Source organism: Apis laboriosa, unplaced genomic scaffold, assembly GCF_014066325.1.
Source record: "Apis laboriosa isolate Shangri-la unplaced genomic scaffold, ASM1406632v1 scaffold34_cov151, whole genome shotgun sequence".
Classification (NCBI taxonomy): domain Eukaryota; kingdom Metazoa; phylum Arthropoda; class Insecta; order Hymenoptera; family Apidae; genus Apis; species Apis laboriosa.
Window position 1 is genome coordinate 1,081,217 of NW_025222928.1, and position 26,848 is coordinate 1,108,064.

The following is a 26,848-nucleotide window of genomic DNA, read 5'->3' on the forward strand; positions in this document are numbered from 1 at the left end:
ATACAATGAAAAAAGTAAAACGATTAATACAGAAACGTTTATTTATAATCTATAAATAATTTTTCGTTTACAAACGAGGAAAGGATAGATTTTCAGCCGGGCTCAATAGCTAAAAATCCATCGGTCCTCTGTTTCTCATACAAAAAAAATCATACGAGAAGAAACAATTATCAACTTTTCTCGATGACGTATTTACAAATTTCATATACATTTGAACGCTATATAAATAATAATGGCCTTAACATTAATATTATTGTTATACTTATTTACGAATAATTATATTACTTGCGAATATATTTGAACATCGGTGTACATCTTACTTGCATACATATATATATATATATATATGCAAGTCGTAATGATCATTCGTTGTCGAGTGTCCATCATTAACGCAACATCGTTTCCTTTCCTATCACGATGTATAATTTATTGAACGAAGCTCTCAAACGTAAAACGTTCCGATATTTGTTTTACAAATGAGCTTATATAATATCTCAGTGATATCTAAATTTACACGAAAATACGTCACGCAATAGTCTGTGTATTAATAAATTACACGAATATTATTGACACGAATAATAAAACGAAAACAAAAGAGAGAAATAAATGTTGATAAATCTCGTCGTGCATTTACTTTTCATATTTGCTCTCTATTTCGTTTCGTTCTTTAACGATTATTATATCAATATCATTAATATTAATTTTAATAATTAACATTCGCGCGATCGTTTTCCACAATATTAACAATTATGGTATTATTTTTGATGATTGACAAAAAGTAAAGAAGAAAAATATCGAAAAATAATAATTCCAATATTGTCGCTACAGAATTTTCGATTAAACTTGAACACGGATCAAGTTTACGTTTCCCTTAGTTCAATACGAGATCAAGTTTATCTTTTTTAACAGACCTGTCATTCCCAGTAATAGCTCGAAACTTAAAGGAAAGTTCAATTGATTGTGAAATTCTCTGAAGGCAGGGTTCAAACTTTCAGCATTTGTTTTTGGTAGAACAAATTCTATTATTCGTTGCCCCATTGAAGTCCAACCTCCTGTTTCACGTATTTTATTTTCTCTCCACGTCTATTAAGAACATCTCGTTTTTTGATAAAAAAAAAAACATGTATTTTTACGTGCGTTTTTATATACATATATAAATTACTAAATTTAATTGTATTTGAGAAACACGATAAAATGAAACGCGAAGAAGATTAATATAATTCGATATTTTTCGTTATTATTCTTCTTTACGCATTTGCAAAAATTACGTGATTTCGACAATATCAAGCAACAAGGTGGAGTTCGAAACGGCAAATCAATCAATTCGATCTTCCTCTTAGAGGTGAGATATTAAAAATGTACTATATTATGAACACCATTCGAGGTGAATCACATTATACGCGAGGAAAAAATTTATACTCCACTCTATTATCTACCGTGTATGATGCAGATTTACATTTCCATCTCCATCATTCTCTATTACGTAATATACGCTACCGTAACGCCATAATACCAATTTCCAAGGATAAGATTAAAAATTACCGAAGAGAGATGTAACACTACTCTAAATATCTCTAAAGACGCGTGGTCTCTAGACCTTTCAGCCTGCATCATACGTAAGTGCTTTGCACGTCCGTTTGTTGCGTGGCAGGTTGCCATTTCTTCATGATCCTCGGTTTGAACAGCTGGCCGAAAGTGGTACGGAATTGCCTGGACATGGAGCAATAGAGGATGAAATTGATGGCGCCATTTAACAAGGCGAGGATGTCCATCACCTCGCCGAAATTATGGTAGCAATTACGGAAGAAGCAATCGCCTAGAACACCTGATAGAAGGCCCAGAATACCCTGAGGTATCTCCGTGACCAGGAATAGAAGTAACACGGCGACGAGCATCTTTGTCGTCCTATCCGCTCTCCTCTCGGATTTGCTCGGCCTTTTTGGGATCAAACCGTTACCCATTACAGCGATGTTTTTGCATTGGTTGTAACTCTTCAAAGCCTGCTTCCTCCCTTTCGCTCTGGAACATGATTCCACTCGTTAATTAATACCTTTTTTAATCTTTACTAATATTATTTTTTTTTTTTTTTTTTTAGATATTTCTCGAAGACAAAGATGCTGTTTTGTGTAATTAATCGATGGAACGTCGAATTGAGATATTTTTTTTTAAATGGTTTTTACACGTACACGATGACAACGCAGTTTCTTCCATGTGGGAGGAATTAAGGAGGGTAGAAGAGGTATAAGTATCAACGAATTTTAACTTGTTATAATAAATAATAACGTGTAATTGTTAGTTTCAGTCTGATCTGTAAAAATATACCTGTAAAGAGCTTTTATCAACCAGCAGCTAATAACGGTGAGAATGACGCAGGGTAAAAGTTTTACGACCACCCCTAGTATCCAGAAATTTAATTGGTAGAAGAAGTCCTTGTGCTGGGAGTAGTCGGCATCGACTATGTACGCGATTTCCAGGATGCCATTTTCGTTTACAGTTTGTTTTCTTATCTGAGAATTAGAAATAGAAAAAAAAATGAATTTTGATTTCAGTATCTAGAAAGAAAATCTAATTATCTTCAATTGGATTAATCTTTTGAAATAAATGGTTATTCATTGTTAATGAATTATTTCAAATAAATTTTTAAATAAATTACTTACTCCAAATACGAGATAACTAGGAGCACAGGCAATAAATGGCGCTAAAAAGCTGCTCCATAGAGCTATTTTGCATCGAGCTGCGGTACACCAGGTATTGTACTGTGGAAATCTGTGATAACAAAAAAGAACATTGGATTTTCTATCGTAAATTTAAACAGAATTTTTCTTTTATTTTTCCAATCATTTATTAATGATATTTCATTTTCAACGCAAATTCATCAAACTGTTCGATACGTCAAATAATATTTTTGTGTTCAATTGAATTTTCAGCCCTTTTCCCAGAGGAATGTTTTTCAAAATTTCGAATTTGCCAAAGACAGGATATCAATTCATTTCAAATTCATTAATTTTAAAAAGTTAAGCAAAAACACATACGTGTGCAAGCAAAATTAAAAGGAAATCGATTGAGCAGTAGATTTCATTTTTATTCTTTGTCAAGCAAAAAAAATAAAAACTTGAAATCGTTGCCTTTTGACACATTTCGATCATGATTTTTGTTCAAATTTTCTCGAGATCGTAATACTTAAAGAGTTAAGAGTTTCTATCGATTCCCATCTAATTCACCTTTATTGAAAAGCTTTACATTTCATTATTCGCTCGTAGATTCGTTTATAGTGAAGTAGAGAGTTCAAATGTTCCTTTGATGTCTTAAATCGTCATTCAATCTATATACAATTGAGATAATTAATCAAGGATTTAGTCGTATCAGATATAATCGTATTGCTCTGATCTTTCAGATTAACATGTGAAATTCCATGTGTTTACTATTTCCAATTTTTGATTCTTTTTCCTCATTTATGTAAATATAATGAAATGATTTAATCATCTTCTATATATCCCATATATGCATACATTAGTTGGAAACTTAGATTATTTTTATCGTAGCTTTGTAACATTTTGTTCGTATTCATGTTCATTTTGTTAAAAAAGAATTAAACAATATGCATCATAATCATTGCGCAATCTCTAATTTATTTGGTTTTTTTTGAAAATACATCTTTTTATTTTTATTCTACTTATTTAGAGAATATTCGTTAGTAGAAAGGATTTAATCGACGTGATACAGAAATTCACATAAACGAGAATTTGCTTATCATCTCAGAAATATCAGAGCTCGAGCGTAATTCGATCTTTGAAATGTAGGAAAAAAAAAAAAAAAAAAATCAACGAATGTAATACGTGTTTCGAGATGAAACTGGAATCATATTTGAAATTATAGTTTAAATTTAAAAGAAATATCACATTTCTACTCGTTCGTTTTTCTAAAAACACCAATTTTAAACTTCATGGAGATGTTATTTTAGAACAATATAAAGGAAATTAATGAAACAGATGTCTTTTGTGAATTGAATTCCATCCTATTGAAGTGAAAAGACATAAAACGACCGTGAAATATGGTTCTCGAGATACATATAACTGATACAATTTAATCGAACGAGTGAAATATGATGATTCATAATTTCTTTCACGTCTTTCACTCTCTGATCACTTCTTTGATTTTATACAATATAATTAATCCTTTTAAGATCCATTTTCATTTCAAGAAATTATTTATTTCGAATCTCTATATTGAATAATTGAAATGTGTAAAAAATCTGTCGCGTATCATTAATTCATATTTTCCATCAAAAAGATTTTTATTTTTTTAAATGTATTTCTGGAGAATCGACGTGTTTCGATCTTTTTTTTTTTTTTTTTTTCTTTTGATTGAATCATCCATTGTTTTTTACTGTGCTTTGTTTTTACATCGTTCCATTTTAAAAAGACGAATGTATTTGAAGTTAAAACTCTCGAGTGTTGTTAAGAACATACTATTTTATTTCTAAAATACTATGAAAAGAATTTACAATTTCTTCGTATTAATTCTCACATTTCATCTTACGTTTGTTATACAGATTCAAAAGTTTCGAAAAACTTTTGTTCAAATCGAATTGGTCTTCTAACTTATACACGAATTGTCCATAGCAAGCACACTTTGTGAATACTATCCACGAGTTTCAAAAGTCCATATTATTAAATTTCGAAGCAAATGATGGAACGGAATATCGATTTTTCTTAAATTGTTAAAGAGTATTTAAAAATTCTTTAAAGGTTCGAAAATTAAAAAGAAAAAAGTGAAATTATGATATTATGAACGTAACAAAATTAATATTGACATTTTAACATTTTAATCTAACGTAAATAAGAAAATTAGCAGAGAGCTGGATGTAAAAGCTACAACTGTGAAGAATGAAAAATAATTTCAAACTTTTTGGACGATAATATATACTTCTGTCCAAAATTATTAATATTTTTCAAGAATTAAAAAAAAAAAAAACAATCACAGTAGGATACAGATTGAAAACTTTTCAAATATAATTTTCAAATATAAAACTTTTCAAATATAAAATTAAAGACAATTAAAACTACTTATAGCATTTTAAATTTGGATAAATAACGAAATTAACAAAGAGTAGTGAATATATAATTATAAAAGTGATTTCAAACTTTTAACCAGTAATTTTTGCAATAGCAAAACTTTATAATAGAGATGTATTCAACGTTATTTGATTTATTTGATTTCGTATAAAGAATAATAATTAGAAACAATTTTGCATATTATTTTTACCCCAGATTATTTTATCTTCTATTTTTTTATATTTTAATCAGCTGTGGTAGTTCATAATTTAAAATATCACACGTGTGATATCAAAAATACTTTGAGGTTCAAACGAAGTAACAAAGAGGAGGAAAGAGAGTTCATAGTTCACGAACAATATGCTAATATTTTTATATCGACACTTTCATAATTGAAACTCCATCTCATATAAATTTACTGATCTTCGTTTAATATTAATGTATACATCTAGAAATTCAAGAATATTTCAGAATCTTACAGTTTTCCTTCCAAGGCAACTTGGAATCTATCTCTCTTGAGTATACACGTCTACGGAAATTTTATTTTATTTTCCTCTTGCTCCTATCTATATTTTATATTCTTCTCCATATTTTTTCCTTATTATTATCGTTATATATTTTCTTTATCCTTGATATTTTATTACGTCTTAAATTTCTTTTTTTTAATCCTCTTTTTTAATTATTAAGATTTTTTATTTATTAAATTTTTATTTCTTAACTCACATATTGTTTTCTCTTTTATAAAAGGTAAAACAGAATTGGTAGAGAATAGAATTATTTTTATAAATTTATCCAAGTATCAATTTCATCACGATAATACGTATCTCAAAAGGATCGATAGAAAATTTTATGATATGATATATACGGATTATATATATCTTCACATTGATCCATCGATAGATCGCGCCATTCGTGGAAATTGAAAAGTAGTTTTAAAACGTTTTTAGAACGTTCAGATATATAGATAGTCGATAGAAACGATTTTAGATAAAATGGCCATAAATTGACCATATATAATAGATAAATTTATTGATTTCAAATTTTATCCCGTTATCGCGATATACATTATCCAGTTTTTTATCATTTTTCTTGATATGATGAATTGATAATTAAATTTTTCCAATATTTATTGGAACAAATATAAACAGTTTGGCTTGATTCATCCAGAATGAAAACACACGTTGTGCACACGTTGTGTTTTTGTGCTATTATTTTAATTTAGAATTTCATTATATCGTGTGAGCTATTATATATATATATATATATATTAAGTTTTTCGAAGCAAAAATGAAATCACTATTTCGTTTGTGACGTTTGTATAAATGTTTGTATGAATGTTTGTTGAACGTATACATTTTGTGTAACAAATTTCATTCTTTTTATCCTTTTCTTACCAGATAAAAAAACCAACATTTTGAAATCATTATAAAGGAACTATTTATTTGTATTTATTATACAAAATTTTAATAAACTCGTCCGATATTTAATTTTTGATTTAAGAAAAGAGGCTTTGAATGATCGATTATCTGATATTTGACTATTTTAATTAAAAAGCAGTCTTTCAATACTTAATTGAGAACAAATAAAAAGAGAATTTTTTCGAAAAATGAATGGGAAAAATTTCTAAAAAGTTAATTTTAATAATATTTTACTTACAATTATCATGATAACGTGATAAAACTAGTTTGTAATGTTATACATTTCTTTCATATCAGTATATGTTTGACTATAAAATTTATTTTCTACGCGCGTGGAATAAATATGGATTTTTATATTGACATAGTTCATCGATTTATATGTGTATAAATTCGAATAAATAATAATAAAGATATTTTAAATTAAGAAAGAAATGTTTGGACAGCGGAATTGAAATTTTATCTAATTTTGTCTATTTCTCCTGTAGTAGTAATTAAGTAAATATCAGCACGATATTACTTAATTTATTATTTCAAATATTTACACGTTTGAGGAATACACAGGTATGAAAATTAAAAAATTAAATCGTAAAAACTTTAAATATCGAGTAAAAAGAAATTCGAATAAAAGAAACGAAGATCGCATAAAATGTTGTAAAAATATTGTAAAAAGAATGGATACTGTGATCTGAAGTGATAAAAAACAGAAAAAATTCTGCAAATCAAGTCTTGTTTTTTTCTTTCATGTTTCAGCCATTTGACTACGTATGTATCATCGATTGTTACGTTTTCTTTGTTTAAAAATACACTTGTTCCAAAAAAAATCATTCGTTCCAATTTTGCAAAAGAACATATCGAAATCATTATAACATTATCGTTTATTAATTGGATTATAATTAAAAATTTATATCTCCTTAATATCGAAAAACAAATTATGTCACGAAGATTAATATTCATTGTACAGAATATAATTACAAATTAAATGCATGATATAAAAAAAAACAATATATTTAATTTATAAATATAAATACAATTTAAAATAATTCAAAGTTAAATTAAAAAAGATAATTTTTAATTTTGTAATATTTATAAATATTTAATAAACGTTAGTATCGATTTTTTTTCTTTTCTTTTTTTTTTTTTTTTTACGTAAAAATAATTATTTTTTTTTTTATATTAAAATCATTTAAAATTTAAATATTCCCAATAATGCCACTCAGGCAAAACGATATAATTAAATATAAATAATAAAGGATCGTTGATCACACATACACCAAGAAATCAAATGTTTCCGTAAAATGGTCAGATATAAAAAGAGGGATGTCTTTGTTTAAAATTTCTATACAAATCCATAAATTCCATCATAGTATTTCTATTTTGTCCCGATTTAACAAACGTGGCTTAATAAATAAATTCACGTCGAATCAATCGAAATCTTGTATGTAGATATATCCATTTTATCTCGATTTAACAATTTTCTGATTTTCACGCGAACGAATATATTGATTCGATCCCCATTTCTCTCTCATTCTCATTCCTTCTTATCGTTAAAAATAATCCTAGCACGATACAAATTTATCTTATTCAAACATTTCGAAAGAAATGCGCTTTCCGTGTCCTCTTTTTCAATGTTTTCCTCTCCTCCCTGGATTTCCGCAGGGACAGGATGTCAACGATCACAAGATTTAAGATAAAAACAGAAGACACAGCTTCCGGGATTCCCTCTAGAGTTAAATATTAGAACGATACATTCCGAGTTATCGTACCTCGTTATATCCTCTTATCTTTTCTCCGTGATTTTGCAACCATTTTTCATTGATATTTCTTCATTAACTTTTCGCATGACACAATACTACGAACGTTCGAGAGATTTTTTTATTCTGATTCGTTGCACAATTTCTGTTCCACGCATTCTCTGATTCAATATTTGAAACATCTGGCATCGTGCTTATCAGAAGAATTTTTATAAGAGGAAACTTTTGTAAAGGGGAACTAGTTTTGAGAATTTAATATTTTATTCATATGCATATATTCGTTTCGTCAGCTGCATTTTGATTATTTTTTCGTAGAAAATAGATGAATTATATAGATGATTGTTTTTCAAGTCTTTTTTCCCCATTATGGTGCAAGGAATGAAAATGGAATGCGATCCTCTTCTTTGCGAAATATTATGCAGATGCCTTATTTGCGCAAGCAAATGGTCAAGTTGACCGTAAAATTGCGAAGAATTCACGTTTCGTGAAAGAAAATATGCTTACAGCGGAATTTATATAACAATCTTCTTGGAATTCGCTGCATTTTCTTTCATTATGATCGTCATATTACGATCGTTTGGTCCATTTCTCGTGTAAAATTGTTTTCCAATAATGGCAAGTTAAAAAATGGAAAATAATCAATTCTGTCACGCAAATATATTTTTATTAGATGTAATAATATTGTTGAAAATGTGATGAAATTCACAATCAAGGATTGTTTAATGTTTATAAAATATTTTTATTTTTCATTTTTTATTAACTTTTAGAATGAATTTATAATTCTTTTGTTGTCATTCACTAACGATGTATAATAACTTTATTGAATTAAAACGAAGTATATTCAAATAAATCGTGAATTATTCGTAATTTATCAAACTTTATTGTTGAATTTCCATATAATCCATATAATAAATTTAAAAATGTTTTTAACAGTGTGTGTATTAAAAAATTGCAATTAAAAAATAAATATTTTTATAAAAATCTGACCAGAGTTAGGAGGAAGTTACACAATCACGTGTCAGAGTGGATATTACCGTGTGAAATTTCGAATGTGGAGGGAAAAAGAATAAAAAAATTGTCGAAGGTATTCCTATTGGACGTGGAAGGATCCGTGCAGGGTTACTTTTTTTCATTCTGAACTGAAAGTTGGAAAGTGAATTATACGTCAATTTTTCGACTCGCTTGCAAAATCCAAAAACTTTTCTAATTTTTTTTTTTTGAAAAAAAAAAAAAAGAAAAAAGAAACCTAGACCTAGAATTGCATCGATAAATTATACTTCACTCTAGAAATATCTATCGTTTCTTGTATGTATACATTCCAAACATTTTAATCTCATTAATGATAATCCATAACTATATATAAATAACTACGAATTATGTTTCATTTTTAGAAATATTTATACGGTTTCTTGGGTGGTATATGTATGTTCAAAACATTCTAATCTCACTAACGATAACATTTTCCACGAGGTTACCATATAATCTAATCACGGCCATGATATATCGGAAGGATTTGCATAACAAACGACCATTAATAACCATTAATAAATTAAACATCTGTTTTTCCCAATCATCTGGCTTATCTTATAATTGATACGATTGATTTTTACCAATAATAACATTCGTGTCACGATTGCCTATAATTTTATACGAAATGTATTACAGTTGATATACGTAATAATTTATCGTCGACACATTTTAGATTAAATTATTTTTGAATATCATCTAAATTCGCGCCATTTACCGAACTCTCTCTCGCAGCCTAGGAAAATATGTATAATTACGACATCGCGTTAAAGTATATTCCCACAAGCGTATCTCAGTTCCGGTTCCGTGAAAATTTATTCGGATGTGTTCTCGTGTGTTTTCACGGACTACTGTTACAACTGAATTTAACTTAATGCACGGTTATTTTTTTCTATTATCGTGGAAACTCTTATTGAATAATCGATACGTTTCATCGAGCAATTGTGCACAAGTGCGTTCGATTTATTTCAGCTACTATTTCACGGATTAAGATTTAATGGCGATTCGAAATGGGATGTTTAATGATTGATCGTTTCCTTCGAAAGAGCTAGATTGAAAAATTGAAGCAGAAATACCAATTGGAGGTTGGTTTATATAAATGGAATTTATATAAACGAAATTTTAATAATTGTATCTAATTGTCCGAGCTATATTTGAGTTTTTATTTATATGGTTATATTTTATACGTTTAATAGAAAATAAATAAATAATTCATTAAGCAATAACAAATTTATTATACTTGAGACATTATTATGATTTTAGAGGAAATGTTTCGTTAAATTCTCTGATAATATTAATATGAATATGTTATTAATTCGATGGAAGATTATAGCTAGAGGATAGAATTAAACTAAACTAAAACTGCAAAATGGAATATGTTATTATAATCGTTAGTTATAATCGACATTCTATTGATTTATTTCAGTATTACGAATATACAAGTTGTAATTAGAAAAATAATTTTATTAAAAGATGTGTTCCTCTCTTGTTTGTAAAAAGTTTTTATGATTCTTGATCAAGTGTGTATATATATATATATATTTCCTCACATTTCCTATGCAATTTAATTTTATCATCACCGAATTGAAAATAATTTATAATTTCGTGACAGATAAATCTTATGTGAAACAACATTCACATATTCGAAATCTCAAATGTTAAACAATCTCTGATTCAATATAACATATTACGAAAGATTAATTAACGAAGGTGAAATATAAAAATATAATATTTAAGTCAAATTTATGAAAAAATTATAAATGGAACAAGAGAGATCCATAAGATCTATTAAATTTTATTTTGAGTTGAGAAAAAAGTTTGATTTAAATAGTTTTTTCCAAGGATTTTCGAGGAGCGCTTATAATGCTCTCTCTCTATTTTGAAGCAAGCCCTCTACTCTGCAAAGTAATATCCACCAAATTTGTTATTTGACAAAAGTTATATTAAATTCGTAACATTGTTATAAGGAAGATAGAATATAATAATACGAAATTGTCTCACAAATATGTTATATTTTCCGTGAATACATCGTATTTGTTCAACTTTTGAAAAACTGGTTACACTTTTCCTTAATGACTATTCCTCGATCTCTTAGTTTTATTTTCTTTCTTTAAATGTGTACTCGTTTATTCATGCTACATTTAATGTTTCCACAGTTTCTATCGTAAACTTGCGAGTAAAACTTGCAGCGTTAAACTCGACCTCCTTCATTAATAATAATAAAATGTAATTTTACCATTTGGAATCGTTTCATTTATTCGCGAAACTTTAATGTTTTATTAGATGCGAAACAGATACGCATCAAAGTTGCAATCACCAACTTGTTTTATTAGTTTGACGTTGTCTCTAACTTTCAAACCAATACTTGCCCAAGCATTACAGGTAAAACTTTTCTCACTTCGATAAATTTACATAGCCTGATTTTGTAGTTTAAATTCAAAATGATGCAAGCCGCCAGAACGAGTTCTGTCTTATCGACGGAGTTAACTTTTCAATTTTTACTAATTTTCATTAAGTGTTTTCCTTTAAACTTTTCGTGTGTATCAAGGGATGAGAGATCTCATTCTTTTTGAGTGACAGTTGATAAGTCAACTCGTAATATATGTGATCTATTATCAGAAAGAATCTTGCTATAGTATATATATAATTTTTCTTCTGTTTCCTTTCTTTCACATATTTCCTTACAATACAAAGAAAAAAAAAAGGAAATCGTATCCCTATTGATTTCTTTTTAAATATTTCTTATTCTTAAATTGCACACGTGTATATTTTAATATTCTATAAATAAAAAATTACGTAAAGAATTTTATTCGTGATCTATAGCAAACGATCGATAATGAACGTACTTTCATCCTTTTTACATTTTCATCCTCGATTCGAGAATATATGATAATCTGGAAGAATAACATTCTGTTTAACGATTGAACGTGCTTCGAGGATTGATCATCGTTTCGTGAAATTATCACGAAAAAAATGAACGAGATTGACAGATTTTCAATCGAATTTATAATGTGAATCGTGATTTTATGGGAATACACGTACAAACAAACAGAGGATTGATTCAATTTATAACAGACAACATATGTGATGGATTTCTACATAGAGTAAAAATATTTGTGCAATAAAAATGAATAATTCGCTTAACAGATCATTATTCCTCTATTCGTTATTAGTGAGTGCAGGGGAATGTAAAGAACAATTTATTGCTCGCATATTAAATATTTTACGGAATATGAATATGAAATATTTTATATGACTCTGCGTAGGATTTTATTCTGCATTAAATGTAAAAGTAAAAAATTAATTAATGCAAGATATATCTGACAATATTCTATTCATATTCGAGATTTAGAATAACGTTATGTAAATTTGCTCATATTAAAATAAATTACCTTGTTTTCTTCAATAATATTTTGCAATTATAAGAGATTTCTCTTTTTTATATAATAATAATTCGAAAAAAATATCATAAATATCATAATAATATAAAATTATATAAAATTAAAAATTTAATCACGATCGTCTTATTCTACTCACTATCGAGCACAATTATCTTTTCTCTATTTATCCTGACTTTGATCATCTTAAATTCATCATTTATAATATCGTACGATTAATTTATAAATGGAAATATCATTTTATTAATTTCATTTCGTTCTATTTTTCTATTTTTTCTTTTTTATTTTTTCTACAAGAAAAAGCTATCTAATATAAACGAAATAGTGTCATTCAAACTAGTATATTTTCGAATATAAAAAGATTCTCGCAAATTGTTTTATTTTGATAACCGAATTGGGGCGTGTGATTGAATCTCGTCTGAAGTCGAACGATAACCGAGTACAATGAAAATTTTTCTACTGAAAAAAAAAAAGAAAAAAAAAATACAGAATTACATAAAAATTTATTATAGCCGTATCTTCAATATAGATTATTTATTTTTAGAAACAGATCCATTATAATCTTCTTAAAATTCGATATCAATATAAAAATTGAAATATAATAAAGAATATAACGTGATACATCTTAAAATTTAAAGAAGATTATAAAACGAAAAAATGAATCGAGGGAATCCTGTTGAGACTAAATAATTGAAAATATGCTGAGTATACACATAATACGCTTACGAAAATTAAGCTATATTATGATTTAAAAGAAATAACCATTGTTAAAAAAAAAAAATATTATTAAATTGTGTTTTTTAAAAAGAAACTATGTTATGCGTTAAACAGAATTATTCTCTGAAATAATTTAATTTTCTTTTCAGGTGAAATATCCAACTACTTCACGCAGATGAGAGCGTGCTTGATTATATCTACCAATTAGCATTCCCAGAAGTTGATAATCCACTTTTGTGAAACCACATGGCACAAATATAGGATAAACCAATACGCTCATTTAATCAATTATTTTTGTTTTTTCAACACCTGAATTTTCAAATATTCCGGGTACCCCGGGTATGATTTATTTTATTTACCGGTAACTATAATTTTATTATAATTTTATTATAATTAATATATCCCTCCTTTTACTTTAGAATCATTTTGCTGTATCGATTAAACGGACAATCGATCGATTACAATGTAAATGTGTCTGTGTGAGAACTTTGCACTGCAATAAGTAAACTTTTATATTTGATCATCGCATCGACGTGTATAATCTTAAGCATTAGACACATGTGTACGTTACAATTATAACTCCGTGTAATTAAGCGTACGTGAAACATACGGTTCCACCCAATATATTCAGTTTCTGCTTAATGAATAGTTGGTTCACGTATACACAGTATCAATTAGTAACGTGTAATGTTACATTTAATAACAACCAGTGATCAAATTGTTACTTATTTAGGTGTACAAACTAATTTTGATTCATTTTCCCCACTAACCTAATTGGATTTTCGATTATACTAGCTCTTTCTCTCTCTCTCTCGCCCGATAGAGAAATATTTCAATTATCTCCGTATCAATTATCCATCAACCAATTTCAACAGGAACGAGTTAAATTTGATATCCACCTACGTCATTTTCTGAATAATCTTTTTCAAGAAACGAAGAATAATCAAGCTTATTTTTCGACATTCCGATCTTAATTACCGAGGGACGAGTAATCAACTCGTTTAAATTTGAATTTTGAAAGAGAAAAGTGGACACAAAGTGGACGATATTAAACTTACTTGCTCGTAAAAAAAAAAGACTCGAAAATTAACCGGAACTGCAACGAAGCAGTATTCTCGTAATGAAACACGCCCTATAAAATTGATTAACCGTAGTAATTAACTGCAGAACTTGATTACCTCGAAATTTATTATTGGCTAAATATTTATTAACTTTGAACAATTGTTTAACATTTACGAATATGTTTCGAGAGTTTGTTAAATACATAGAATGAATAATAAAAATGTCACGAAAGTGGTGATTCTGTCTGTAAAAAAAGTTTTTTATAGCCCAATAAGAGATAGAGATTTCGATCTCGAGGGTGTCGTTAGAATTATTTTAAATCGTGGAACTGGTAGATTTATGTAATTTGATACAGGAGGCTCGCAAATGGTGAAACTTAATACAAAAATATCCCATAAATTCGTGAAAATTGATAGAAATAAATCTTAAATATTAAATCGAGTCGAAAAGAGGAAATTGCGAATTTTATAATTTCAGAAAAAAATCTTGCAGTCTAAACTTGTGATGGAACATAGTTGAATTAAATAAACGTAATTTTACTTATTTTAGTACGATAATAATAAAAAAAAATGTAGAATCGCAATGTCGAAATGCAAAAATTCAGCGTATTGAAAACCGATATTTCGTTTACAATATTTCCACTAAATGTATCCGAATTTTGTCTTCTCTTTTCCTTTTTTCTTGCGATTTAACTCGCGCACATTTTCTCAATGTTGTCAAAAAAATTTTTCACGCGACAAAGTAATTTTAAACTACTTCTTTCCGTTCTAAAATTTTTATCTTTTTCAGATACAAATTCTTCTCGAAACGTAAAATTTAAAAAGAAAAGCCCCTAATTTCGTCAAATCGTAAAAATTTTCAACCATTTCTCTTCAATACAATTGCTCCGTAATTAAAGTTAAAGTTCAATCAATCACGAAGATCTTTAACAAAATTTAGACAGAATTATTATCCCATATTATTCACAACTTTTATCACAACTTGCTTACAATTAACACGAAACATTTAATTTTCCATCCTACTGAGATATATATTTATCAGATATTTACGAGATAATTGTAACGAACGATCGATCTAGATTATGAAATGCAACTTCAAATGCGGCATTAATTGGCCAATCAATTACGACAAACGTAGACAAAGAAACGTGAAATTACAGATGTCCGTGATTCAACAACCGACCTACAAATTCATTGAATCTCGTATTGAAAAGGGAACGCCATTGAACTCTGTATCACGGATGGAACGAAGTAACCTCGGTTAAAGCATCCACCGATCGAAACGGAAGATCGAGCATCACTGATCGTGATTCGAAATTCGTTGCCGCTTCCAATAAAGCGAATGATCCGCGGTACGGAGCTCTACTACTCACCTGATAGCGATGTACCTCCAAACAGCGAGGGTGAGCGTGATGGCGATGCTGATGGTGTGGAGCAATTGCGTGAAATGCATGTGGAAGAGGACGAACACCGCCCACCCGTAAGGAAATATCTGCCTCTTTGGGAGCACGATGTACATGTAAATAGCGAACGGTATGTATTCCAGCATGACGAGCATGTCGGCGGTCGCGAGACCCGTGAGAATTCGGTTTATGGGAGTTGCGACCATGTCTTTCCTCGTTAACACGATTATGTTCAGCATGTTGGCCAACGTACCGAACAAGCACACCATCAACGCAACGTAACCGTGATAATTCTTGTACTCGATCGCCAGATCCCGAACGGTCCCGTTGCAGTAGCAACCGATCTGTTGCTCGCAATTGTCGTTGCACGAAATCGATAGATTATCCATGAACTTGTTCACGTAATCTATATCCTCGTCCGTGATGTTCAAACTGTTCCAGAAGCTAGCGTTCAATCTATTCATGGTTGATATACGACGAATCAGATGGCTCAGGTGTAGAAGGGTCGCGTTCAAGTGCCGGGTATCCTCGTAGTGTACGTGGCGAGGCATCGCATCTCGAGGGATGGCCGCATCCTTGCTGGATTCTTTTTTTCTTTTTTTTCCTATTTCTCTCCTATCCGCTCCGTTTCTTCCTCCCCTGATTCTTACTCTTCGAGTATGCGAATATCGAAATATCGAGTGTGTTAATCTTTGACATGTTGATCACAGTCAAGAGCGGAGAACGGGTTTTGGTAAATTGATATCTCTTTATTATTTAAAGAAAATAATAAAATAAATCCACTGGTGGAGGAAGAGGAGGAGGATCATTTAACAAACGATCATCGTCGTTTGTGAGTACTCTTCTAAATCACCTCCACGTTGTCGATGGAACGTGACAATGTTGTATCGAGCGACGGTAACTGTTCTCGATACTGGCCTCGACATCGGGCAGATAAAAAAATTCTCTATCACCCTCTACAGCAACGTTTTTATTATCCTCGTTAAGGGTGTGGTTTACGATGCTTTCGTGACGAATCACTCCGTTTAGGCATCCGTTATTCATCATACAAGTCCGCACGCGAGAACTTCACTGCTACAACGTATCCGATTTACGATCCATCGGAGATGCATTAGGATGGAGATGCGAGTCACGTCGTCCAAGCTTCCATCTCTCTCATCTTTTCCACTTATCATTATATCTCGCTTCACTTTTCCAACTTTTCTGTTTCCCAGAGAGCGAGAAACGGCCATCAATCGATGCTGCTTCACATTCCATTCGAATCAAATCGACTACACGAAACTGCTGAAACTCAGCGAAAGGCGTTCAATGGAGATGAAATGCAAGTTATCCCAAGATCGTTCGCCGCGTTTTTCTCCCTTCTGTTTAATCCCTTGGCCTACATTCCTCCGTTAATCTCGTTAAATTCCGGAGAGCCATTACCGTCTTACAAAATCTTGTGCAATTCGTAACTTCTGTCTAATATCTTTAAACCGAGAAATTCACTCCTCGAGGTAATTTCTTCTATAATTTTATATATATATATATATACATATTTCCTGATTCCCCGTCTCTTTTTCCAGATTCGTTTCACGTACAGACCACTCCAACCGATTCATCGACCATTATTTCCATTTCAACATACACTTCAAACATTGTTCTGGAAGATCACTTTCAACCCTCTTCGAGATATAACCCTCCTCTCTCTTAAAAAGTTCCACTAGGGATTTACTTTTTATCCTCTTCTATCCTACGATTCAGAAGGTCATTTCTTATCTTTTTGCTCGATTTTCCTCCCCTTCTCCTTCAAAAATATATATATATATATATATATTTTACAATCTTGGAATCTTCACGCGCCGTGCCTGCTTTTTTTCTTAACCCGTGCTACCATTTACGATTTCAATGGCCGTCGTTCCACGAGGGATAATCCCACGGGACACGATCCACGGATCTTGACGGATTGAACCTCTTACATGGAACGACGTTTCGGCAACCGCGGATCGATTCCATCTATGGACGTCCCTCTCCCTCTCGCGATTTCTTCAAGATCACCTTCTTTGTACCTCGATACATATATTCTTCCGTTGAAACGGGAGAAGTTTTAGAATTTCGACCTCGAGAAGAGATGTAAGTACCGAGTTTCTCCGCTCTTTCGATTTCTTCAAAATTCCTTATGCTTGTGCTTCCTTCCCCACCAGGAGTGGACCTGGAAAAGATTGTTTGCGTTCGATCAATCGCATAGAGGGAGAATGCTCGTGAGTTTTTCCTCGTGAGAAGGATTGTAGTAAGATTGGTAACAGAAGGGGTGAAATCTATAAAAGCGATACGTGCGAAATTTTAAAATAACGATGAATGAATTGACCAGATATTGATAATAGGGATTTTCATTATCAATAAATTTTATTCGTGTGTATTTCAATTAATCAAGGAAGGATTTGATGGGAAGGTAATCTTTTATAAAAATGAACAAGGATACTAATACACACAGAAGAAACGTGTGATAAATTTGTAAAATATCGAATTTTAATTCGTTTAATTTATTGGATTTTTAGAGGAAGAAGATCCGGCCAGATGTAAATCTCAATCAACTTTAAATTTTAAAATAATTTGGTTTTAAATTTAATAGAAAAATTTATGGTGTAACGATAAGGGTAGAGAAGAGAACTCGAGTTATATTTTCGTAATGAAATATAAGCAAGAAACAGAGTGGAAACGATAATGCACATCCTGCGTTAATAATGTTTTCCAAGCACGAGTTATTTTATTAAGTAGCAACAACAATGATATTTCTTTGTATCTCTTCATTTTTTTATCCGTTCCTTCTCTAAATGTTGTGATAAATTTGCAGATGATAAAAGCTTATGAAGAGATTCATACATAAACAGGTTATATGGCAACGTGCGGAAAATTTCAGTGTCGCGTTAAAAATGCAACGTGTTTCATCGATAAAATTGGAAAATATACGCGAGAGAGGTAAAAAGAGGTACAGATACATAATGTTACATATGGGATTAATTAACGTCGAATTTATTTAATTAATATCCTTAAAAGATTTCAAAATATTACAGCATACAAATAATAAACTGGAATAAAATTGGAAGGAATCGGATGGAAGTTTTCATGATTGAAAAAAACTTTTGAAATTGGAAAAGTAATCCAAGTTCAAAACGACGAATTTAATCAGAACGAAAGAGTTTTACAAGCAAATAAAGAAAAAAAAAAAGATGAATTTTTCATGATAAAAGTTAAAATGTCACTAGATTTAATCCATTTTTTTTTTATTTTATTCCCCCAAAAATTATTTATGAATAATTTCGTAAAAATATTCAGTTTTAAAGCTTTCAAACGAAGAAAATATAAAAATAGGATAAATTTATTTATTCTTAATTAAATTACCCATAAAATAATATATTCGATAAGTCCATGATATTTATTTTATCTTATGAAATTCCATTTATATTTCACATATATTTCTGCATTGTATTTAAAATATAATAATATATTTTATATTAGATTATTAATTTAAAATGAAAATTAATTCCATATCAAATAAATTTGCTTTTCGTATTATATATTTTTAAAATAAATTTAATAAATTCATCTAATGAAATGATTTCCAAAAAAAAAAAAAAAGAAAAGATCACTATTATTTATTTTTCCCTCAAATAACTGAAATGTAAACGTATTAACTTGCTTTTGCAAACTTTCAACGCATGTACAACGTTCGTTTTATTAATTCTCTATGCAAGCTTCCTCAGTCTTCAATAGATTACCTCTTCATTGCTTCGTAACTTAATTGATTCTTGATTAACTCTCCTACAAGATCTTTAGCATGTTCTCTGACATTATATTAACGAAGTATTCCTTAATGTAAATTTATAATGATATCAATTTTATTAGCATTGCAGCGTAAATTGAAAATTTACGAACTTGTTACTTATAATAATAAAATTTAAAACAGAATTGATATCCAATATTGATAATGTTATAAGCGAAAATTGCTTAAGTATAATAATATTAATAAAAAAAAAAATTTAGAAACGTATAATGACACTTTCAACTTATCATGAAATTATTTAAAACTAATATTATTATACGTAGACAATATTTTATGTTTATTTTTTGAATAATAAAAGTTCATTTTCGTACACAATGTAACATAAAAATGAATGAATTCATTTTTAAATTGATTTTTTTAATTAGAAATTAAAAATCTCGATTGCAATGTAATACGTATACATACTAATTGGCATCATGTTTTCGTTCCCTATTTTATATAAAATATGTCAAAAATGGGAACAGCGTTCAACTCAAGATTCTTGAGATAATTTCAAGCAACATTTTCCTTTGTAGAAATTTTCGCTACGGTTTTGTTAACGAGTTAATAAAAAACAACTCGAAAAAATCGAATTTATTCGTAATTCAAGATGAATAATAACAATTGTGTTATAAAAACAAAAAAATATAAAATATTTCTAACAAATTAAGGATAAATTAGTATATATTTGGAGAAAAAAATAATGATAAAGATGATGAAAAGAAGAAATGAAAGAATTGATAAAGAAGGAGAAAAAGAAGAGGATGATAAAGAGAAAGGGTAATTGCAATAAAATATAATTCGATATAATTTGATAAAAAAATATTTGTCGTATTCAATAGATTTTCTTCAACACGTTTGGATTTGTTTGTACTTTGTCAACGTAACCAACACTATCGTCATGGCTTGATTAGTCTACACATTTCTTGATTGACCAGTGTTTATTAATAACTCTCGTTAATAAAGCCGTACGTAACGAAAGTTTTTTATAAAGAAAAATATTGTTTGAAATTACCTCAAGAATCCCCAATTAACTAGTGTTTTATTTTTAGGATATATTGTATAACGTCATCATTCGTGTGATCGCTTTAAATTTTCTTTATCTTTTTTATTGATTTTTGTGCATTTTTAATATCCATAAAGCGATAACGGATTTAATAGTCTTTATGCTGAATACCGGATCTTATGAAATTATTCTACAAATGGTGAGATAATATATTTTTGGCACTGTAATACTGTATATATTTTAAACTTAACACAATGGTTTATTTTTTAATTTACTAGTAGATTAGATTTTTCTGGTATAAATTAAAAAAAAATGTTAAATTTATGCTAAAAAATATATAATATTCTTTTCACGTTAATTTCGAAAGAATCCTTTCTCTTTTAATATTTAAATTTCAATTCATTTAATTAAAATATAATATCATATAAGATATACATATATAAAGGGAAAGTTTTTATAAATGGATTATAAAATCAATGCGAGAGGATTAATCGATATTTAATCCTTTTGAATAATTATTTCGACCTCGAAATTCAATATTATTATTTTAATTTTATTATATCCCTTCTTCTCTTTTGTTTAATTTAATTTTGTTTAATTCAGAGAAATTCAATCGCAACAGAGTTTTCCACCAACTGTTTCTCTAATAACATTACAATTAGACAAATTTAATTTTCAGTCCACATCGATAAAATGTAGGTATTTTTTATTTTATTTAATATTATTTAATAATGTAGGTACATTTTTTTATTTTATTTATATTTGAATATATCAGCTTATACTGTTTACACGAATGATGCCAATAAATAAAATAAATTATTAATAAATTATTTAAAAATTTGAGTGATAATAGAGTGATAATACGATAGCGAATCCTATCATATATAGTCACAGGATATTCAAAAAATGTGAGAGAACTGATTAACTGAAGATTCCTGAGATAATTTCAAGCAAAATTTTTTCCCTTGCAAAAATTTTCGTTATACCTTTGTTAACGAGTAATTAACAAAAACACAGACAGTAGTGTTGGGTATAACTCACCGACCAAGTCTGAACAAATCCAAGCAACATGTGTCTGACATGTGTTGAATATTATTTTATGGAATATGGAATAAATATTATTTTATGGAAAAAAAATTATATCGAATTATATCTTATAGAAATAATCAGGATAAATTAATTAGGAATAATGAATAAATTAATTATTATTCGTATAAAACATTTCTACAAGATTCTTTACTTCCATCAATTTCTTCTTCTCCCCTTCTTTATCATGTACCCAATTTCTTATGTTCTTTAGTTTATGCGCTTCATGATTGGTTAGTTTGTTAATAATTCATTAACAAAGTTATAACAAAAGTTTCTACAAAGGAAAATGTTTTTTGAAATTAGCTCAGAAATTTCCAGTTAATCGGTGTTCCTACATTTTTAGAATACTTTGTATTTACTATTATATGTAATTATAATTTTTAAAATTAATTATTCGAAAATTTAGCGATTGATAATACTATATAGGTTTTTAACGAAATATATTTACATATATAAATATGATGACTTGTGAAACTTGCATCATATGAACTTGTATCGATAAAATCGTTTGTCTACAGATAGATATTAAAACGTTATTTTATTAAAATTGATTGTGGTTACCTAAATTTTTTTTTTTTTTTTAAAATAAAGTTAAAAGAAACAATAGCACTCCTCGTGATTGCTTTCAATTGTTTGCCATTGTTTTTCATTGTTTTAGTAAGATTAATATTGCAAAGTAGACAATTCAGAATTTGTTTTAATTTCATTTACTAATTGCAGAGTTTTAAAGAAGCTTAATAGATACATAGAAAAAATAGCGAAAATAGATCTTAATTATTGCTTCTTTTTACTTTTTCATATCTTCTTCATTCTTTTTCTTTAATCTATAGTCGCTAATTATACAGTATTACGTTTCTTTACAATTTTATATTATAGTTCATTAGTTGCGAATCATAAGACAGTTTGTGCATAACGAATTATAACCTTATACCTTTGAAACTGAAGTTGAAAATTAATTTACGTCATTAGAATTATCAATAACGTTTCCTTTAATTTCTATTAACTTCTTATAAAATATATTTGAATATGAATGTAAATTTAATATTTTCTCTAATAAAATAATTGAAAATAATAACGAAAAATATTGCACAAGACCACTCTAGATGACTCTTCTTTTAAAAAACAAAGAAATTGATTAATTTGATTAATTTATGAAAAACGAAATATTATTTCTTGTAATTAATCGTCGTTTCTGATGAAAATATTTATTTATAATTTTTATTATCATTTACGAAATTTATACACAATTTGTGAAACAATTTTTAAATTGTTTTGTGTTTAGTAAAACCAAATAATTTCTCCTCCTTTCGAAAAATATTATTTTTTATCATAAATAAGAATGGAATAAATAATGCGAAATTGATAAATTTTCCAGGAAATTATTCAATTTTTTCCACTTTCGTGAAATTTCTTCCAATTCCAAAAGGAAGTATTTACGCCCACAAGGAAGTGGAATGTCATGCTTCGTGAAATTCAGTTAAGAATTTCAATGACGAATCACATATAGTTATGTTCCAATTTACGTAAACTTTTTTAAAGCTTGAAGCACTCATTAAAAATTTGCAACCTAAAATGAATAAAAAGTTATATAAAAATGAAAAATTATATAAAAATTAAATATAATAACAGAAGTAAAAAAAAATTAGAAATATAAAGAAATATTTTAATTTTTCAATTTATTTTACATTAAAATATGTTTTAAGCAGCATATTTTTAACTATTCGTTTCAATGTTTACGCGATATACAATATTTTTGATTCAATCTCTTCTTAAGATCGATCTTATTCCCGTTTTTAAGATTTCAAAAAAATAAAAAAAGAAATCCTAATGTAGGTCATCGCTGGAACTTGGTAATTTTCTCATTATTCATTTACTCCTATAGAATTCTTTCAGAATCTCTTTTTTAGACGAGATTGCAACTATATTAAAAGTTCGTGAACTTTTTACGAAAGTTAATAAAATTAGCCAATTAATTAATTCAGACAATTATTTATTAATTAATTAGACACATATAAATTTGATTTTCAATATTTCCAATTAACAAAAAGATTTCTTCAAACAAGATTCTTCTTCTCCTTTATTTTCTTGCAATTTTCTTCCATTTTTCAAGATATTCATACATTTCACCAGTTTTATCAATCCGAATTGATCAACATGATGGATGGCATATCTCAATTACTTTTACGATATATCGATATTGCCTCAAAGATTATCACCATTGTTTAATCAATATAGTTTAATCAATATAGACAACGAACTCGTTAACACATTGCCAAACACACATGGAATATTCGATCGCTTCTCACTGGTTGAACACATAGAATCGTCGTGATTGCATCCTGATACTGATCAACTTTCATCATTGTAACTTCATTGTAACAATCGTCTAACGATCTATACCTCTGAATTCCTTTTCACGATTCATGAATGAATAATCATATACCCTATATCTAATTCCACTGAATACTGAATTTCCAAACGTGCTTTCCGTTGCGTTTGCTTGGATTATTTTAGTTAGACACAATGCAAGTTATATCGTTGCTTTAGTTACAAGATCATAATCTATACGTGTGCAAAATTACAAGTTGTTATTCGACACGACTAGTGTTTAACGCTACTTACGAGAAACTTGATTATTATATAGGAACAAGATGATTATTATTATTATTATTATTATTATTATTATGGCCGAGTTTAGCGAAACTTAAATTGGACGAATATTATTATTATATCAAAGGGATGGAAAATTAATAAAAATAAAGTTTTAAATTAATATTTTAAAAAGCGTGGATATTATTACTCCTTTTATTATTGATCCAGGATCTTTTTTCTTTTTCGCCCAGGCTTTAATTGAAAATAATAGAACCACCATTGTCCGACAATTGAAACTTTCTCTTTGTCAAATAATTCGAGTCTCGATTTCACGCCATGCGAAACAGCGTACGTTCATAATTTAGAATATGAACAATTGCTGGAAAATCGAGGGAAAATCGAAGGATAATATTTGGAAAGCACTGCTCGTAACAGATATTTTTTTTTCTTCTTTTTTTTTTTTTTTTCTTTACCACACGAAAAGTTCTTGTCGGAAGTTCCCTTCAAAGCATCCGACTTTTAATTTTATTCCAATCTCGTTGAAACTCGATAAAACTCGACGAACGAAGATTTCGATAAAAGTGAAAATGAGCGTCTTCTTTCTAATCAATTAAAGATATATATATATATTGATCATTATAAGAAAAACACACAAAGATTTATCAATTTGTCCAAAATAGATGTATCTCGGCGGAAAGAATTTCTTAGAAATTGACTCGAGATTTTTATCATTTTCCACACGAAATTAAGAAATTATTCGTACGAGGATGCGATCGAATGATGACAAACAATGATTATAGTAAAAAAAAAAAAAGAACGTGATTTATTTGAAATAATTCTTTTTTTTTTTTTTTTTGCAGAAGAGTGATTTCGATGAAAAATTTCTTCGATCGGAAAATTTAAAATATGCAGAACTGTCTATTCGAATGCACGATGATTCTAAAAGCGCGAGGAATGTATTCAGATATATGTGAAATATGTGTGACGTAAAAGGAACATATTGTTTGTCAAATTGAAACGAATAAATTTTCTCCCGCAATAACATAATTGCGCGAACAACATTTTCAAAACGGGACATGTGATATTCTATGATAATGAGATCTTTCTAATTATCACGGCTCTGTTTCAGAAATGTCAAACTATTCCTCATTATCATCCATCATCGATCGGATCCCCATCTGCCTTGCAGAGAAGCAAACTCAAATTTTGAAACTTTGTACACAATCTTCGAGAACTTCCTTCGAGAAATTGGCAGCAACTATTAATGATCCCGTATTGTTTTAAGGTGAGATATTTTTAATCTTTTTCTTTCTATAAAAAAAGAATCTCATTTCTTTCAGGATTTTTTTAGTTTATTTGAATATTCTCGTATTTATTTTTATTCTATTTCAATTATTCATTATATTCAAAGAAAGATTGATAAATTAAGAAATTAAGATTGATAAATTATTTACACGTAGAAGGCATACGTTATTTACAAGTAGAAGAGAATTGTGATAAAACAGTAGCTATATAGGATGTTCTCAAAGAACAAAAATATATACGTAATTTCCAACTGGAAAACGAGTATTTTACCATTTATTTATTTCAATATTCCACTATTTTTTTTTTTATTCTATTTCAATATTCCACTATTAGTTGTGTAAAATCTGAAGAAAAAGGCTTGCAAATTATTTGCACGGTATTTGCAGGTGGAAGAGAATAAACGACAAAACACTGCTATAGAATTTCAAAGAACAAGAATACGTGTGATTTCCACCTTGAAAGACACACGTATCAAAGGCTCGGCAAGAATATGAAATATCGAGGAAGCAAACGATAAAATGATATTGTTGTCGAAAACTGTCGTTTCTCGATTTTCATCGGACGGATGATGAAAAATTTAAGAGATTTAACTCCGTCCAAAATGCGAACAGCGAATATGAAAGATGGCCGTACGTCGTATTGTAAGAGGAACAAACATTCGACTCGTTCTATCGATTCATCATGGAAAACTTGAAATAAAGCTAGTTTCAGCTGTGCATCGATGGGTAAAACGGGCATACCACTCGCATTCCATGATAATTTCTTTCTTGTTCCGTGAATTCTTCGCTATTGACTCCGTATTCATGATATTTTCTTTACGCCATTTTGAATGATGGCAGCGTATATTATTTGAACACTGCGTGCTTGTGCAAACAGAAAATGTGAAAATTTCTTTCACAAATCGTGCCGCTCGACACTCGCTGATTCTTGATAAAATTCTTTCATTATTTCTATTTTTCCTCGTTTCATATAAAGTAGGGAAGAAATTCTTTCGCGCTACTTTGATTCATCAAGATACTGTAACGTAATTCAAACGATACTCGATACTTTTTCTATTGAAAAAGAAAAGTTTCTTGATTTTTTATTGAATGTTAACAATGTTTTGTGAAAGAAATATGGATGAATATAAATCCATTTTGGTCTCAACGATTAAGAAAAAAGATTATAAGTTTTTATATCAGATTTAGGTTAATAATTATAATTAATTTCGTATTAACAGGCCTGTTATC

General features: G+C 28.8%; 1 protein-coding gene across 1 annotated transcript; it reads right to left on the minus strand.

The window, feature by feature from the left end:
• Positions 1-85: 85 nt before the first annotated feature.
• LOC122715322 (G-protein coupled receptor dmsr-1) lies at positions 86-16,829 on the minus strand. The gene is made up of 4 exons (XM_043937419.1): positions 15,799-16,829; positions 2,658-2,766; positions 2,323-2,507; positions 86-2,019 (listed from the first exon to the last, which is right to left on the minus strand). Exons 1-4 carry the CDS (start codon positions 16,377-16,379, stop codon positions 1,611-1,613), a joined length of 1,284 nt encoding a protein of 427 aa, XP_043793354.1. The 5' UTR covers positions 16,380-16,829; the 3' UTR covers positions 86-1,610.
• Between the last annotated feature and the right edge of the window lie 10,019 nt (positions 16,830-26,848).